We start from the raw sequence: 19,360 nt of genomic DNA on the forward strand, positions 1-19,360 counted from the left end.
AAAGGATTTTTAAAATTATGTTTTCATTTCTCTTGGATAAATATCTAGGAGTTGAATGATGGAGTAGGATAGGTATTGTTTAACTTTGAGAAACTGTGGGACAGCTTCAAAGTACTGACTACTCTACTGACTGTAAGACTCCTGGGTGGTGGGAGCAGGCCTGGTTCAACTTGGTTTCCCTGGTGCTCAGTCTAGTGTAGGGCACATACGATACACGCAGTATATGTTGAAGAATTAATGGATAAGAAGTTCAAGTCAGTTTTCATTCTGAAATATACCATGACAAAAACAAAGTGCTTTGTTTAATGTCTTGGGAATTTTATTGGCTAAAAATAGGTTCACTATTGGCAGGCAGAAAACAGAGGCACACAGCATCCTCTCACTCTCCTTGTGGGCCAGCCTCTCTTGTTTCAGGGTGGTAGTGTTGCAGGGGGCCGAGGGTGCAGGTTGATGCAGGGTCATAGAAGGGTCTTGATCACCAGTAGCAGCCAGGCTTTAAAAGGTCTCCTAAAGTTAAAACTTTCATGTTCTCATCCTGAACCCTCCCTGACCTACTTTTCCTCCTCACAACCATCCTGGGTTTCCTGCACAAACCATATTCAGCTAAACTAGGCAACCCTCCTTCCCCAGCAACATCTAGTATCTTCTCCATTTTGCAATGGTGGCATATGGCACCTGGAAGCCTCCCCACATGAGGCCATCCCTTCCTGTTGACATCCTGATGAGCCCTCAAAACTCAGCTCAGGTGCTTTCTCCTCTCTGAAACCTGTCTTGGCCACCACACCTGGAAGCTGTCCCATTGAGAGGTCTTTGAAGTTATGCCCACCTGTCAAGCCATTAACAGGATATCTTATCTGTAGAATTAACATGTGTTTATATCACCCTACTCTGTAAGATAGTAGTTACCTATTATTTCAGGGTCAGTGTATAGGGCCCTGAAGAGGCTCAGACTGCTAGGAGCTGGGGCCTCTGGTCACTAAAGGGCAGCTGAGGCTACTCTATGTGAGCCTTGCTTCTAGATCCTGCTCATAATCTTCCACTAGAGAGATGTTAAGCTGTGTGATAAGGTTAGGGTTCTTTTTGAGAAAAATTGATTTACTAAAAAATATCTTCCTAAAAAGAGGCAACTAGAATACAAATTTGAAATTTATATCACTTGTCAGATGATTAGCCCATTAAGCCCCAAGTTTTCAATTCTGTTAAAATTATTATTTCAGTTACCATTACATGGCATATGTGTTATGCAATTTTTCTTTATGGTACTGGGAATTGAACCCAGGGGCATTCTACCTCTGACCCATATCCCCAGCCTTATTTTATTTTTATTTTGAAACGGGATCTTACTGAGCTGCTAAGAGTCTTGCTAAGGTTGCTGAGACTGTCCTCCAACCTTCGATCCTCTGTCTCAGCCTTCCAAGTACTGGTACGGGCCTGCACCATCATGCCTGGTTACAAAGCTTAAGTTTTATAGGTATTCCACAATGTCTGGAACAATGGGACAAAATGGGTCAAGTGGAAATTACCTAGCTTTCTGTAGGTTTTAGTGTTAGTCAGAGGTCACATGTCTTGAAGCACAAATATGAACAGCTAGCAGAGCTCCATATGACATTTGTGTTCACAAGACATTTTTTAAATCACTTTCTTTAGGGAGAGATGGCCACAGGAATAGAACTATCTTATAGGTATGTATGTTCTCTTCTGACTTCTGTTTCAATAATTTGAAATCCAAATTTTGCCTCTTTTCTACAAATTTCTGCTTTTCTAACTGTATAATTCCTAAAAAATATTTAATTGCCAAAAATATAATCTTTTCTCTGATAAACTTAATAACACCCAAGGGTGTGAAATCTTCATTGAGCAAAATCTATTTTCTATATATTATGTTGTTCTTTTAAAAGTAATATTCCACTGGGCATGGTGCTCACACCTGTAATCCCAGTATGTGGGAGTCTGAGACAGGAGGATTGCAAGTTCATGGCTAGCCTCAGAAATTTAGCAAGACCCTGTTTCAAAATAAAAAATAAATTAATACTGGGGATATAGCTCAGAAGTTGAATGCTCCTGACTATAATTTCTAGCACCAAAAAAAAAAAAACCCAATCATTTTTGAGTGATAAAAGCTCAAGGCTATAATTAGAGAAGATATTTCAGGATTTAGTTTCTTAGCAAATGTTATTTCAAACAAATAATAATTATAAAATTAGTGTTTCTCATTTTTAAAAAATAATTCATGTTGCTGCAAGATCTCTAAATTTTAATTTCTCCAAACAAAATAGGCACATAAGTTATTTAACATCTTATAAAATTATAATTGATCAAGAGAAAAAATACTTATATTTAGATCTTTTAAAAATTTAGACCTTTAAAGAACTACTTATGTTTAAATGTTTTTTCAAAAATAATTGTATGCCAAATTTTTGAACAGTCTAGTAGTAACATAATTATTAAGAAGCAGGTAGAACTAATTAGCTTGGGTATGTTTGATCTAATTGCTTGCCTTCTTCTAAAACTCTGCTCCTTGTATGCTTAAGAATTTTAGCAGCTGTTTTTCCCTCTACTGAACCAGTGAAAAATAAATTCCTACATTGATTTCCTGCCTTATTCAGCTGGCAGAGAAGTGACTTGGATTCTTCTGGCAGAGCAATGAGAGACGGACCTCGCTCAGCGTGGTAGGGCTGCCCGTGCCTCTGGAGGTGGTGCGTAGGAGGCCGTGGTCTCTAGGTCCTTGGGAAGAATTCAATGCCATGACAGCACTACCCTGTCCTTGTATACATGTCGCTTAAATCAGCACACATGCAATAATTCTTATTAGTATTCTTATAAGTATTCTTATTAGTAATTCTTATTAGGAATTCCAAGAATCATTTTAATTTGCTGCAGTTATTTGAAAATGCACAAATTAACAGGGAGCATAACAAACACCTGTTTACCTGTCACTCATCTTTAAAAGTAACACCAGTTACGTTTTATCTAGGTTCCCACGCCCTACACATCCTGTATTATTTTGAAGCAAATTCTAAGTTATCTGTAAATATTGATTAAGACATAAACATTTTGATAGTTATCTGTGAAAGATAAGGCATTCTTTTTAGAATCGTCATCACAGCTAGGAAAAAATTAACAGTAATTCCATAATACCAACATATAGTCATATGTTTAATTTTCCAGTTTCATAAATATTATGTGTATTTTTCCAGTTTTTTTTAAAGTTGGGATCAAAATAAAGACCACACATTACAATTATATTTACTCATTGTATAATTTAATGCATTTACTAACATAAAAGGTTTAATTATGAAAAATTTTCAAACTTATAGGGAAGTAGAAAAAATATGTGCTAGCCACACATTTAACAACTGTTACTATTTTGTCCTATGTACTTCAGATCTCTCTTTGCTTTTTTTCTTTTTTGAAAAATAAAGTAGTACCTCTATGGCTAAAGTTCCTTCCGTTACATTTTCTTTTTTTCCTATTCAGAGTTAACCAATATCTTACAATTAGTGTGCATCAGTTCTACAGTGTGTTTTTATGCTATTGTTATATACATATAAGCATCCATGACCAATGGATCATACTCTATCTTTTCACATTTACATTACCATCATTTGCAACTTGTTTTTTCACTCACATGCATATCTATACATGTAGCACAAATTTAAACTACTATATGTTAATGTTATTCCATTAAATGAATAAACATCAGCATATTCATTACCCTAATAATGAGCAAGTAGGATTTTTTTTTAATTGGTGCCTTCTAATCATACACCATGATGAAGTTCAGAGTGATCTCGGTAAGCCTCCCCCAACTCCCATGCTGCTCGCTCTCCCTCCCCCTGCATGATATTGAGATTGGCATTGATACTTTTGTGTATGTACATCATGTCCATTGAAGTTTTTTCTTCATTGAATCTCCCTCCCTCACCTCTTCCTTTCATTAGGCCTCTTCCATTTCTCCACTTAGGGCTTCTCCTTTCTCTAGAGACACTCCTGTACCCCAATTTCTCCCTAACTTCCACATATAAAGAAAAATATTGGACCTTCCATTTTTTTTTGGTGACTGGCTAACCTTACTTTGCATAATATTCCCAAGTTTTATTCATTTTTCTGTAAGTGACATGATTTTGTTCTTATTTATGGCTGAGTAGAATTCTATTGTGTGTATATCCCATAATTTTGTAACCTATTCATCTGTTGATGGGCATTTAAACTGGTTTCATAATTTAGCTATTGTGAATAGATCTGCATGCATTACTATAGTAGTCTGTTTTCAATCTCTTTGGGTAGATACCCAGGAATGATATAGCTGGGTCATATAGTAGGTCTATTCCCATTCTTCCCAGGGGCCTCCACACTGATCTCCAAAGTGGCTACACTGTAATCCCACCAACAATGTATCAGTTCCTATTTCCCCATATCTGTGCCAGCATTTATTATTGTGTGTGTGTAATATATATATATATATATATATATATATATATATATATATATATATATAGTATAATTTTTTTTTTGGTGGTACTGGGGTTCCTGGAAGCCCTTCTACCTCCGGGCTACACTCCCAGACCTATTTTATATTTTTGAAACAGGGTCTCTTACGCCAGCGAGACTGGCTTCGAACCTGCACGATCCTCCTGTCTCCGCCTCCCAAGCGCGGGGATTACAAGCGTGCGCCACCACGCCCGGCCGATTATTGTTTATATTTTTTTATGATTGCCATTTTAATTTGGGTTAGGTGGAATCTCAGTGTAGTTTTGATTTACTTCTTTGATTGTTAATGATGTTGAACATTTTTCATGTATTTATTGGGCATTTGTATTTCTTCTTTTGTGAAGTATCTATGTAGTTCACATGACCTTTTTGTGTGTGTGTGTGGTACTGGGGATCCTGGAAGCCCTTCTACCTCCGGGCTACACTCCCAGACCTATTTTACACTTTTTTATTTGGAAACAGGGTCTCTTAAGCCAGCACGACTGGCTTCGAACCCGTGCAATTCTCCTATCTCCGCCTCCCAAGCGCGGGATTACAAGCGTGTGTCACCATGCCCGGCCACATGCTCATTATTTATTGAATTAATTGCATTTTTTGTGATAAGTTTTTAAAATTTCTTGTATATTCTAGATTTTAAGCTTGCAAGGATCTTCTCCCATTCTTTCAGTTTTCCATTAATGATTTAGATGATTTCCTTTGTTGCAAAGAAGCTATTTAATTTAATGCAATACCACTTATTAATCCTTGTTTTAATTTCTCCTGGCTTGGGGGCCTTATTGAGGAAGTTTCTATCAGTGCCTATATATTGGAGTATCGGTCCTATGCCCTCTTCTAGTAATTGCAAAGTCTCTGGTCTAATTTCCAAGTCTTTGGTCCATTTTGAGTTGACTCTTGTGCAGAGTGAGAAGACGTGATTTAATTCCATTTTTCTAAAAAAGGATAAACAGTTTTGCCAATACCATTTTCCAAAAAGGCTATCTTTCCTCCAGTGTATGTTTTTGGCCCCTTTGTCAAAAATCAGTTGGCTACACGTGTGTGGATTTGTTTCTGAATCTTCTGTTCCTTTGGTCTTTATGTCTGTTTTTGTGCCAGTGTTATTACTATAGATCTATAGTATAGTTTGAAGTCAGACATTTTTTAATTAAAAACTATGCTTAGTCAACATTCTTTTGGTGCTTGTATCCTTGAACATATGAGTGAGAGTTTGAGTATAACACTTAGGAGTGGTATAGCCTTCAACTGTGCCATGCGTGATTGGTTTCTTTCTGAAGTTGTACCATATAACTATCACCAGCAATATCTGAGTATTCCTGTTTCTCCTGATTTTCCTGAGCATCTGACATCATTAGCTTCTAAATTTTTGTCAATATGAGTATGAAAGAGTTACTCATTTTTTCCATTTTTTCTTTGCTGTTTGCCAGTGAGATTTATTACCATTTCAGTTGTTGGCTTTTAGGGTTTCTCTTCATGTCTTTTTTCCCCTAATTTCTAGATTTTAGAATTCCAAAGTTTTCACTCTTAATTTTACAAATTAATTCCTTTTGAGCTGGCTTGATATATTTTGTACTTTGAGAAGTAGTTTTCAGAGAAACCATATTTACAGTTTTGTGTGGACACAAGGGGACATTTGAGTCGAGCTCTTTCAAGACAGAAGACTCAACTGAAGTGCAGAAATTACTTTTAAGTACTGTGCCAGGCTTCTGAGAACAAAACATCTGCCTTTTTTATTTGTATACTTTGTTCCTACTTCCCACCACTTGCTTCTGAAGGCCTTGCAGCTTTCTCAGTCGTTTGTCACTATTATTTTACACTAATCTAGTATCTGTCAGCTTTACTTTCTTTCCTGGAAATTTTGCGTTTCGGATCCTTCTGCTCCAATATGGACTTGTTCTCCAGTTCTACTCTGTCCTTGTCACCCTGGGCTGTCCCTTCATACCTCTCCTGTGTTGAAGCTTCAGTGCGCTTAATTCCAGGCTTTCTTTTTTCTGGTACATTCTCCTATTGGGGTGTGTGTGTGTGTGTGTGTGTGTTTGTGTGTGTGTGTGTGTGGTAATGGGGACTGAACCCAGGAGTGTTCTACCTCTGAGCCAGTCCTTTTTGTTTTTTATTAAGAATCAGGGTCTAAGTTGCTGAGACTGGCCTCAAATTTGTGATTCTGCTTTTTCAGCCTCCCAAGTATTGGGATTATAGGCAGGCACCACTACACCTGGCCTAAATAGATTTTACAGTCTTTCCTAAACATTAAAAATTTCAAATTGATGATTCCCTCTGACTCTTCTAATCTGAGTAGATAGAATTTTGAGCTAAATATTCACTTGACTGTATACTGACATCTACTATTATTGTGACTTGAATTTTACTTTAATGTCATTGGACTGGCTGTACTACTTTTACTTTCTATTTCTTAATTGTCACTTTCTACCTTTAAATGAACTCAAACTGAAAAGGCTAAAATTCCAAAAGAACTTTATCAATTCATTTCTAAGGGCAAATTCACCCAAGATATAAAATGAGATATTTCTTAGATGCTTTAGAAGATAATATTGAATTTTCTAGGCAAAAGAAGACTATACCTGAATTGGTATCATTTTTTTGTGGGTAGTTATAAACTCAAATGAACCTTATCCATTTCATAAGTAATTTCCTTACCTTTCTGAGCAGATATGCACTTGCCTGTGGCTTGTCGTCTCATTGCATTAAATTGATATAAACATTCTGAGCATCAAGAAGAGAGCTCAGAGCACTGCCACAATACTCCATTTATATCAGGTATAGAGAAGCTACGCTGTTGGAGTAACAGATAACCTTTTATAATACTATAGTCTAAAGATATGGAAGGCTGTTGACTAAAACATTATCAGGGAAATTTTCAGGCCTATACAAAAGCAGAATCACTTGATGAATTCTATCTAGCCACATCCAGCTGTAACTGTTATTAATTCCCAGCCAGTTTGGGGTGGATATCTGCCTATACCCCTTCTCTTTCCTCTCTCTCCTCTCTTCTCTCCCCTCTCCCTTCTTCCCTTTCCTCTCTCCCCCTCCTCTTTCTCTCATACTGGGTTATCTTAAAGTAAATCTAGGACAGGCTGTTGTTCCCTCCAAAAATACTTCAGTATCTTTCTCTAAAAGATAAGTCTAATTTTTTAAAATATAATCGTCATACCTAAAACAATACTAACAGTTGTTACTTTATGTCATCAGTACGTTTTTTGCTTGGATCATAAATGCCATTTTCCCCTGGCTTCTTCCAATTAGGATCCAAAGAATTTCATACATTCCATTTGGTTGGAGTATATCTTAAGATTCTGTCATCCTAACATTCTCTTTTCTTTGATCTTACAGTGTATTTGTTGAAAAGACTTCATAGTTTATTTGTTGAAAAGACAAGATCGGATTTTTTTCTTCTGAAATGTTCCCACATTCTGGATTTCACTGATTGTATCTCCTAGTGTCATTTGACATATTCTTCTGCCCCCGTAGTTCCTGTAAATTGATGGTTGGGAATAGATGTTTGATTAAATGCAGGTTTTATTTTTTGATATAAAAATATCTCCATGGATGGCTTCATACATTCTCTATTGTACCCCATCATGAGGCACACAATGTCTGTTTCTCTTTTTATGATGTTAAGATATTGCCAGTTCAATCCGGTTTTTATAATGTCCCATTGACTTCTCTTTTAATAGTTTTAGCAGCCATTGATTGTTATTGCCTGGTTTGGTTATGGACTATATATATGGTCCGTATATGTATGTGTGTGTATATATATTATGGTCCATATGTGTGTGTGTGTGTGTGTGTGTGTGTGTGTGTGTGTGTATCCACAAGCTTCTGAATTTAGTAAACCTCATCTTTACTAAATTTTCTAATTTACTAACTTTCAACTTCTTACCTCTATTTTATTCTAGCACCTTGATCATTTATTCTTCTCTTAGTCTGTAATGGATTTATAATTCTCTATGCCCTGTTCCCCAAAGTATGCTAAGTGGAACACAACACTCTAAGGTATACTGTGAGAAAAGGCTCCCTGAGTTTGGGTGTGCCTTACACTGTTTTTTCCCCCTGGGGGTTTATAGCACATATAGGCTTTTCAAGTTCTGAGAAATCTGTCAGTTAAGAAACTCGACTTACCCAGAGTTTCCTCAACTTATTTGACAGCTGTTTTTATTTTTTTAATTATAAATATCTATTGGTGTCCTGACACTGTGGAATTCACCTCCAAGACAAGATGAAGAATTCTCCATGGGGCTTGCCAATGTTAAGGTCCTGGCCCTTAATAGTGATGCCCTTCTTGGGAAAAAAGACAAACTTGAAAGCAAATCAAAGCTCAGACAGAAGACTGATGTGTTGTTAATATAATCTCACCTTCATTATATCAGTTTGATTCAATATCTTCATTTATTCTCAGTATTACTCACATGCAAATATAGATTATCCCAAATAGGTTAATTAGTAATAAGGAAATAAAGTTCAGCTCTCACAGTCATAATTTTTAATAATATAACATGATTTGATGTCTAACTTTACCAATTCGTACCTGTACACACACCATACACATTCCAAAGCACATGTCAGTTATTTCATTTCAGGTGCAGTCTTGGTTCACAAAGAGTAGAAAAGACACTCATGGCACTAATTTAGGATTTCTTCTTTTTTTTTTTTTTTTTTTTTTGCTTTAGATATCAACTCCAGATTTGTTTTCATGCCAGAGGCTCACATCCTGTTCATGGCTCACTATGGAAAATTGAGTTGAGCAAAATTAGGGACAGAGACCAATTTTCCTTTGCTCTGAAGATACTTCAAACTCTACAAAAAAATGTTTTCTATTAGAAAGAAAATGTGCATTAATGCTCCTAAGAAAAAAGAGTGATTGCCAGTAATGCCATCAGGAAACGATTTTTTAAATGTTTCAGAGTGGAAGCATGAATCAATCACTAAGTAGGGAATACAATTTATTTTGCAGAATGGGAACATCAATGATAAGATCATTTTGTCTTTTGAGGTAGGGCTATTCTAGGCAAGTGTGAAATTTTATTTTAGGAACATACGCAAGGGATAGAGTAATACCAAGTTCAAGTGAGAATGCTTGATTAAAATAAGTGGGAGAAGAGCCGAGGCCCAGAAGACAGAGTTCTGTTCTGTGTCCTCACAGGAGAGGATCGAAGGGGTGAGACATGGAGAAGGTTGGACAATGTGTCACCCGCGACTGCCACAGTAGACTAAACACGTTTTGCACACTCTGGGCTTCTGGGTTCTTGGCCATTGAGTATACTGTTGGGCTAAATTCAGACCAGGGCAGTTGATGTTTACAATGAAAGTTATACAGAGCTTTTAAATTTAAATAAAACTTTCATTTAAAATGACCATGATTTAATTTTTTCCATTCAGAACATTCATAAAAAAGAAAATATTTATAATATTTTAAAATTATAGACAACCCTTTACTACACAAACCTGTTCTTTCTTTCTCTCTTTCTTTCTCTTTCTTTCTTTCTTTCTTTCTTTCTTTCTTTCTTTCTTTCTTTCTTTCTTCTTTCTGTCTTTTTTTCTTTCTTTCTTCCTTTCTGTGGGTGTGGGGATGGAACCCAGGGACATTTGACCTCTGAGCTACACCCCTGCCCTGTTTTTTTTATTCTTTATTTTGAAACCAGGTCTCACTGAGTTGCAAAGGGCCTCACTAAGTAGCTGAGGCTGTCCGCGAACCACGATCCTCTGGTCTCAGCCTCCCAAATGCTGGGATTACAAGCCTGCGACACCACGCCCAGCCCAAACCTGTTCTTTATGATAGGTTACTCTGAAGTTTGCTGTTCCCAGGAGAGGAGATTGAGTGTAGATTCTGACTGTGGGGATTACTGTCAACGCATTTGTTGTCTTCCCCAGTACTATCCTTTGAGAATTGTGTGTGGGCTTCCCTCAAATGTGTGTTGTCGGGGAAACTGAAGGTAAAACGGGAGACAACAATGTCTAACAACTATAAAAAAAAACATGCTTTCAAGTGGAGCTTCAGATAATGCACTTGATTGCATTTCTTGAGTGTAACACAGTGGGAAGATGCATTTTTTTTTTTGCCTCTAGACTATTATTTGATGGATTACTGAGTCCATTCATCAAGGTAATAATTCACATATAACACAAAAAGTTTAAGAGGCCGTTATGATGATTTCAATTCACAAACTAAAACCCAGAGAGAGGAAATCACTTGCCCAGGGTTATATTTTTACCTTGTGATGTAGCAGGTTTCATTTGCTTTACAGTTTAGGAACCACTTTATTTATTTTAAGTACAATGCACAGCTGTATTTTACACACTGAGACTATTATTGGCTCAAAATGATAGTAGTACTGGTGAGAAGATGGGAGGAGAGCTGACGCTCTTTACTGTTAGACATTCTAATACAGAATAAACAGATAAACGTTTGAAAAGGATAAGTGCAAATGTCAACAAGCAGGTCGCAACCAAGGACTGAGATCGGGGGACTTAGGGAATTGTCTCTGGATCAGTGCCCCAGGCATGCCTGTCCCTTGGCAGCATGGGCGTTTCCTGCCCCACATATCCAAAGAAGAAGGCATAGTGCCAGTCAAAATGTGAATAGCTATAATTTTTTAAACTGCATTAGGAGACTTAGACCTCACAGTGGTTCTCATAATTTGAGTAAAAAATTCCTTGTGAATAGAATGTGTGAATAGAAGCTCAGTTGTGTAGCAGAAACCTTCCTGAACCAAGATTCCACTTTCCACTTAGTATAGCCAGGCTTTGGGTTTTTTATATGTTTCAGCCTATTTTTTCTCATTTTAAGCTTAATAATGCTCACTCTGTCTAGTTTCCAGAGATATGGTAAGGATTGAATTAGTTCTTTTATGTCAAGAAGGACTGTGTTGGCTCTTTATAGTTTTTTTTATTATCATCATCATTATTATTATACTTTTTGGATTTTAGTTGACCAAATTATGATTGTATTACATTTATTTGCTTCTTAAAACAAGCAGTTCTATTTTTATCTTCATCAATTAACAGGAATTTTGATCACAAATGAAGTTGGATGATTAATTTTACTCTCCAAGAATTCTGCTTTCTGAATCAGCGAGGTTTAATTTTAACAAATGTTTTTTCAGGTTAGGGTTCTATATGATGATTATACTCTCTAGGGTAAAAAGTGTGGAAAAAAGTGGCTGGCCTTGAGAAATATATAATTGCTGTGCTAGAGTTTCTTTCAGGGTTGAAATGGAGTAATAAAAAAAAATCATGCAACAGTTTCTAATTTCAAAGACAGACTGTCTGACCCTGTCTACGTAGTTCAGGTAGAAACCAAGAAGGGACACGAAGAAGGAAATTGAGTTCCCGTCCAGGTGACACGCAATTACAGCAATATCCAGTGATACATCTGGAATTACAATGTGGGCCATTCACCTTAGGGCCCAATGAGCTCTCATTAGAAATATTTTTCTTCTATATTTTTAAGAATTTGTAAGAGTTTGAAAATGTTCTGATTAAACTTCTCTATTTCCCCTGCTCATGCACACACACACACACACACACACACACACACACACACGGTTCCTGCCCCCAAATCCTTCTTGGTTCTCTATGTTTCTGAAATTAGAACCTATAATTTAATTTTAGATAAAAGAATTCTTTCTGATATGCATTTGATTTCATGGCTTGTTCTTGGAAAAAGTCTTTTCTTAAAGCTGTTATGGGGACCTCCCTGGTTCCCAGGACCATTTGAGGTTTAGACTCTTGGCTACATGTTTTGCCCCCAGAGGAAGGAAACGTACATGGATTAAGGGCTTCCAAGGTGCCTGGCATTGCCACATTTGTCAGCAATCACCTCCCGGCAGCCTCACTCAACAGATGGTTTTTCATTCTCCATGTAGTATTTCTTGCCTCCTGGCTGGACACTTTGCTGGTGAGGAGGCAGTGATGTAGTGGCTTAGGTGACTTGTTTAATCTGCCAGTGTTTGCTAGATAGAAGTTTTGAGATTTTTTTCCTTTGAAGTTGTGTAATATTAAACATCAACAGTTTAACTGGGATTCTTTGGGTTTAAATCGAGAGTGTGAGTGTGTGTTATGGCCACAGACAGGCCTACTCTCCCAACGTAGTAGAATATGGTGGTGAGCGTCCCAGGTTAATTTGAAGTCTTACTTTGAGAGTGAAACCATTGCTTGGCCTATTTGTGCTGACCTGATTATATGGGGGGGGGCTCCTAGATCTATAATAATTGCTGTTTGTAGAGGCTCAGAATGTTGTTGGCTTTGTTCTCTTCTATTTGTTGTTGTTTTAAGTTACCCTTCAAAATGTAGTATTTTAGGGAGGGAAAGTATTAAAACCCAAGTTCTTTTAACTCAGAAAAGATGGACAAGTCATTGCCAGCGCACTGAGGATGAGGAGCTCTAGGCTCTGGACCTGGTAAGCAAGGTGTCTTCACACAGCCCTGGGGCTCAGAGAGAAGGTGAAGGTCCTTCCTAATTGCATGCTGCTGGGCAGAGAGTTTAACTAGCCCAGGCCTCATTTTCCCAGCCTGTAAATAGCCGGGTATAACATTTTGAGGCATAAAGAAATGTAAAAGATTCAGCACAGTTCCTGTACCTGGAGAGGATCGTTGATAGATGGTGGTAGGCAGAAGCACCTAATGTTTCGTAAGTGGTTATTGAACCCCTGATATTTGAGGTATAGGATTTGGAATCAGGGTCAGTAGACTCAAGCAGGTCACCTTCCTGTGGCCTGGCTGCTCCCTCCTCACTAGTTCCACTTCCTAATGGAAAAACAAAGACATGAAGGGTAGCAAAGGCCACCACCTCCCCAAAGGTGGAGCCTTGTGGGGGCATTTCTGCCAAGCCTTGCATACTGTCTTGCTAGTAACCAAAGATCCGTGTCTGGAGGGCAAAGGTCACAAGCATTTTTTATCATTGAATGCAGCAGGTATGATATCCGTCCAAACAACAGAGGCTTTGAAAAAAGCGTGGCAAGGGTTATAACGGCCTCTTGATAATGACTGGAAAATAAGAAGGTGGGCCTCAGGGCAGCCCACCCTTTCCCTGCACCTGGATTTCCATGCCTGCTCTGCTTTTGGCTCCAATAGAAACTGGTTATTTGTAATTTTGCCATATGGCCATGCATGGGGGGGGTGGTAAATGGGAGAAGGGCAGTGAAAATGATTTGCAGCAAGTGTCTTTCTTCAAATCCAAACATCCCTACTCTCCCCTTTAAATCACAGTAGAGGGTTTTACTAGAAAGAAGCAGAGAGTAGACAGTGCCCCACTGTTGCTAGGTAACCAGAAGAAAAAAAAAAGCCCTGTCAGAGTTGATACTGGCATGATTTCCCTAGGAATCTGGCCTCTCTTTCTGTGTACTTTATGTCCTTTTAACAGATTTGCATATTGGAAAGGCTAGTGGGTCTCCTTCGAATGTTAACTCCTTTTCCTCACCCCTTGCCCTTACCAGTGAAGTCTCAGATAAGCAGCTATTTGAGTCTTGAGGTCTTTCTTGTCTCTGGGATATTCTGGGAGAAGGTGCTCTGCAGATGTAAATATGGTTTATTACACATCACTGGACTGTCTGTGTTCTCAAGGCCTGGTTCCATTTAAAAAAATAAATGGGAGCCCTTTCTCGGCAGTAGCAGTGTCTTAACAGCTGCGAATAATAACCTCTTTATTCACTTGACACTTTCCAAGAAGTATTTTGCACAGGTAATTTTTAGCTGCAGAGACATTTGTGGACACAATTGCACACATCTTAATGGCACTGATGACATCTGTAGATAACGGTTATGTTCCTTTCTCCCTGGGCTTGGCCGTTCTCTCTGGGCACTGCATCTGCTAATCTCTGAGACATAGTGGCATATGCTTTGTTGCCAGCCAGGATCTCCTGTAACTGTGCTGTCTATCTTTTGCAGATTTGGATGCCTCCAGAACTGAGCCTCCAACCCCACAGGACACAAGCCCATATTACCCTCAACCGCAGACATTTATAGCAGAAGCAAAGCTAAATCCACAGACAATGGCCAGACAAGATGGGGAAGCTGGAGATGGAACTGAAGAAAATATTGTTTACCTCTAATTGTGTTGCTGTTATTTCCCAAAACAACCAACAAAACCACCGGCACTTTGGGGAGAACACATTTTTTCCCCATTCTTCGTGTGTGTTATTGTGTCCAAATTGCGTCAAGAATAATATTTACTATTTCATGCAAGTTCATATTTTTTGGCATGAGTCTAATAATTAAGTTATTGAAAACAGCTCTGTTTGTATAATCTTTAACTTATCAACCTACTTTTGAATTTCTGGAGGAGAAATTAACTTGAGTGAATAAACAAAAGTCTATTAAAAGATTTTTTGACTTTAGAGTAAAATTCTATATTATACACAGTCATCTGGATCTTGAAATGCCCTTTGAGACTGAGAAGAAGCAATTTGGATTTCAGGAGTAATATTTAGTAAGGGGCAAACTTTTACCACCACAATGGTTACTTATGGAGAGAGGCTTCAGTGCCCAAGAAGACAGGAATGCTGAGGGAAGACGTCTTGTCGATGTGCTTTTATGTGTTGAGTTCTTTGGGGGCAGGGGGCATCAAAGATAGAGGCCTGTTACAGTCAGCATTGAGCCAGCGTGTTCTGATCCAGTAGCCACTGTGCTGAGGACACCATCCAGACAGGCATAGGACCTGAGCTGTGTCTTTTGCCACATACTTTGCTTTCTTGGTCCTGATGCTGGTGGGATTTCAAGCCACAGTTCAGCAGCATCTTTCAGCCCAGCCCAGAGCCCCAAGTCAGTTTTGATGTAAACAGTGGAACTCCTGAAGAGCCCTCACTTCTTCCAGATAGCCTGTCTTGCTGGCACTGGGAGCAACAATGACTTCTACTCCCTGGAAGGAACTCCCTGCAGTTTTTTAAGGACAAACATGGTCCTTGATGAAACATGGCTCTTGATGAAGCTTGCTGCCTGGATAGGCATCTCCATAAGGGACAATGGCACATTTTCCTTTCAGAGTAATATGAGTCTCTGTAAAAAAAATAATAAATCCAGAAATGTTTTCATCTTGTTCTTTAGAAGCATTTGTATATGTTTTGGTCGGTGTCAATAAATATCTTTTACCTCATTATTTTTCTGTAATATTATTCAGTGTAGTACCAGAGTAAAACATTTCAACACATAAATCCCTCTTTGTGAAAAGTGGAAATGCAGGAGGCCAATTATATATTCTAGAATTGCATCACTTACCAGGAGAGGAAGAGAGAGAGAGAGAGAGAGAGAGAGAGAGAGAGAGAGAGAGAGAGAGAGAAAGAAGAAGAAGAAGAAGAAGAAGAAGAAGAAGAAGAAGAAGAAGAAGAAAAGAGAAGAGAATATGAGAATAAGAAGGGGGAAAGATTTTACTTAGATCCTAATTTTGCTTTTCCTACTTAAAGTTATAAGTTACATATCTATATTATTTAGGCATATTTTAGATTTAGGTAAGTTGAATTATAAGTTTTTTAGAGAAGCTTTTTGGGAATACTCTTTTTCTGACTCTTGTTGCTTCTGGCCATTTTTGTCACAATTATATTAAAAATTTCAATGACTGTGCCTTACCCAGAATAACTATAGCTTATCAAAATTCTAGTTAATGACTTCACCTCCAAGCTAAACTCCTAAATTATGAGACACATCTCCTATTTTTAAGGACATTCAGAGGGAAAAAAATCTATCTTCTTTCTTGTTCCAATAAAGTCTGTTCTACAAACCACATCTCTTGAATGAAAAACATATAGCTATTTTTGGTATGGATCTTTCCTCCAATAACTATAAATATCCCCCTTTTTCATGACAGTAGATAAGGAAATAGTGAAAATATGTAAAGATGTTCAGAATCTCCGTGGAGTTCCTTATATTGTGCCCAGTTGCTTTTTAAGCCCGGTGAATCCACAGTCTTCACACATGATTCTGGGGAAGCCTGAGCTCCTTTTGACATACCTGTATTCACCAGTACCTCTTGGTAATTCTCTCATTTAATATGACTTTCAACTGCATGAAACGACATTTCAAAGCTTTCTTATTAAGTTCTTCCTTTTTACTCTATCCTCACTGTGTAACAAGCACAGATCCCGCTATGATCTGAACGAGGTGGGGCTTTGAGAAGTGACTGGATCGTGCGAGCAGAGCCTTCGTAATGGGTTGAATGCACTTATATAACGATTTTTTTGGTGGTACTGGGGATGGAACTCAGGGGCCTTCTACCTCTGGGCTACACTCCCAGACCTATTTTATATTTTTTATTTGGAAACAGGGTCTCTTAAGCTAGCGGAGGCTGGCTTCAAACCTGCGCGATTCTCCTGTCTTAGCCTCCCAAGTGCAGGGATTACAAGTGTGTGCCACCACACCCGGCTCTTGAATGCACTTAAAAAAGAGGCCCTAGGGAACTCCCTTGCTTCTTTGCCATGTGGAAGAAACAGCAAGAAGATCTCTTCTGTGAACCAGGAAGTGGCCCTTACAGTCAGATCTGCCAGCACCTTGCTCTTGGGCTTTTCTATGATACTGTGATAAGTTTCTGTTTATAAGCTTTCTGGTTTAAAGTGTTTTGTTATTATAGCCAGAATAGACTAAGATCTCAACAGAGATTCACCCTATGGATCTCACACAAATTCACTTATATGAGAAGACTACCCCATCTCCCAGGAATAAAAAATTTCCCCAAAGAATTTATATATTTCCCAAGTTAAGAGTCTAAAGAAAATAGTCACTTCTCTGGCGATTTGTGCTGGAATGGAAGCATGTTTGCCTGTTCCTTCCAGGCTGCAGTGACTTGTGTGCCATCTCATTTTGACTCTTAGTTGTTCTGCACGTCATCAGGACTGCATACTTCCTGGACTCGTGCAACACTTTCCTGTGTACGCACAGTGAAAGCCCTGCTCATTCAGAAAAGTGTAAAAACACTTGTGCCAGGGAGGCACATGTGTGTGCTCGAGAACATTATAGAAAGAATATAGCATAATTAAATCATGGAATGACAGATAAAGAAGGAAAAGGAATATATATATATATATATACACACATATGTATATATACATACATATATGTATTCATACATACATAAGTATATATATGTATACATATATATATTATTTTCTGTGACCACCTCTCAATTCAGAAAACAACCTGGAGTTATTAATGATCAGCTTCTCTCTGTCTCATTTAAAGGCAGTAGAGCAGAGCCATTGAGACAAATGTGCTAGCTAACAGCTGCGTGTCCTTGGCATTTTACTTCACCTCTCTGCTTCCTCACCTATAAACATTCCTCGTGGAATTGTTGTGAAAATTAAATGATTAATATGTATAATGTGCTTAAAACAGAGCCTGGGGCTTAGTAATCACTCAATGGGTACTAGCTATTATTATCCTATTATTTAACAAAATCTGTCAATCATTGCTCAGCCCGACCTGTCTTTAGGCAGACTGCGCCTGCATAGCCAGAAACAATGACTAGAGAATGTGTAGAGATACACAGTTATAAGATTGGAATAAGGTTCCCTAAGGTTAGCTTTCAGCTCATTTGCATCTCTAATTCTCCTCTGAACTCCTGTGTTCAAGAAGTGCTTATTGCCGGGCGTGGTGGCGCTCGCTTGTAAATCCCCGTGCTTAGGAGGTGGAGACAGGAGGATCGTGCAGTTTGAAGCCAGCCACACTGGCTTAAGAGACCCTCTTTACAAATAAAAATATACAAAATAGGTCTGGGAGTGTAGCCCGGAGGTAGAAGGGCTTCCAGGAGCCCCAGTACCACCAAAAAAAAAAAAAAAAAAAAGTGCTTATTGACTGTCTGCTAAAGGTCAAACAATCTGTTGGGGACAAAATAAAGATGAACAGGCCTGCAAAACCCGGCCAAACTTGGCCCAGAAGGCACAAGCCACGATGGGGAGATGTGCAGGTGGTAAGAGAGCCCACAGGAAGAGCGTGTTGGACCAGCGCATGTGGAATGGAGGGAGTCACCCTAGAGCAGGAGAGGCCTGTGGCTCAGAGGATAAATAAAGAGTATGTAGAAGAGACATTCCCAGCAAGGAGAGCAAGTGAGCTCAAGTCTGGAGATGTGAATCAAAGGATGTGATTTTGTCACTGGACACCTTAGTCTAGATGCAAGGAACTCACTGAGAGAGGTCGCAGCACATGTTTTCAAGTACCCAGAATGAGTTCCTTCCATCTAGATTAAAGCGTCCAGTCACAATATCTACCTCTGCCTCTTTCAAGCACTCTTATAAGAGTAGCAGAGAGCTTTGTTCTCTGCTTGTGCTCATCATGGCGGCAACTGGCGCAGTCTGGGCACACAGAACGATGCTGATGGGTTCTCGACTGGTACACGCCACAGGGATGCTCTGCCAGGACCACATCATTGGTGCCCAGCACCATGCATCCATCCAGATGAGGTTGACAGGGTTGCAGTCAGGTTTCATGGCCAGCAACAGCCATTCTCAGAATGGGTGAGTCAAAAGACCCCATTCTCTGACTGGCCAACACAGACGGCATTGTCTCAAAGAACTTCTGACTGGAGAAAGATGTGATGCAAAAATTTGTAACAAATAAATCATAAGAACATATAAGCAAAAACGTTGAGAAATGTGGAAGTCTACCCCTGCCCCTGCCTCCTTGGTAACTGATCAGGCCATGGAGTGTGGAAGAACATTTGCTTCTCTACTGGGATGCTCTGCACTTAAAAGTTGCTAGTGCCCCTCCCCTCTTGCCTTTCTACACCTTCCTTGGCCATAAAGCAGCATGGGTTCTGGTCAAATATTTGTTGGTTATCTGCATCTTTGATCCCAAGATACAAGAAACAAAGTGTAAAGAGGTCCCTGGGATCACCTGAGCATGCCTTCTGAGGCAGAGGGGTCAAGAAGAATGCTTAGCAC

The 19,360-nt window shown here is 38.8% G+C and overlaps 1 protein-coding gene across 2 annotated transcripts in view; it reads left to right on the forward strand.

Moving 5' to 3' along the window:
* Positions 1-14,548, forward strand: part of ARHGEF28 (Rho guanine nucleotide exchange factor 28) — a gene marked incomplete at both ends in the record, with an annotated part of 271,821 nt that extends 257,273 nt beyond the window's left edge. For both annotated transcript variants that reach the window (XM_080715727.1, XM_080715728.1), the window contains one exon: positions 14,385-14,548. In XM_080715727.1, the coding sequence (XP_080571853.1) occupies positions 14,385-14,548 (164 nt within the window). The remainder of the gene's footprint in view (positions 1-14,384) is intronic.
* Between the last annotated feature and the right edge of the window lie 4,812 nt (positions 14,549-19,360).

The sequence above is a fragment of the Muscardinus avellanarius genome (genome assembly GCF_963383645.1).
Source record: "Muscardinus avellanarius genome assembly, chromosome: 1".
Lineage (NCBI taxonomy): Eukaryota > Metazoa > Chordata > Mammalia > Rodentia > Gliridae > Muscardinus > Muscardinus avellanarius.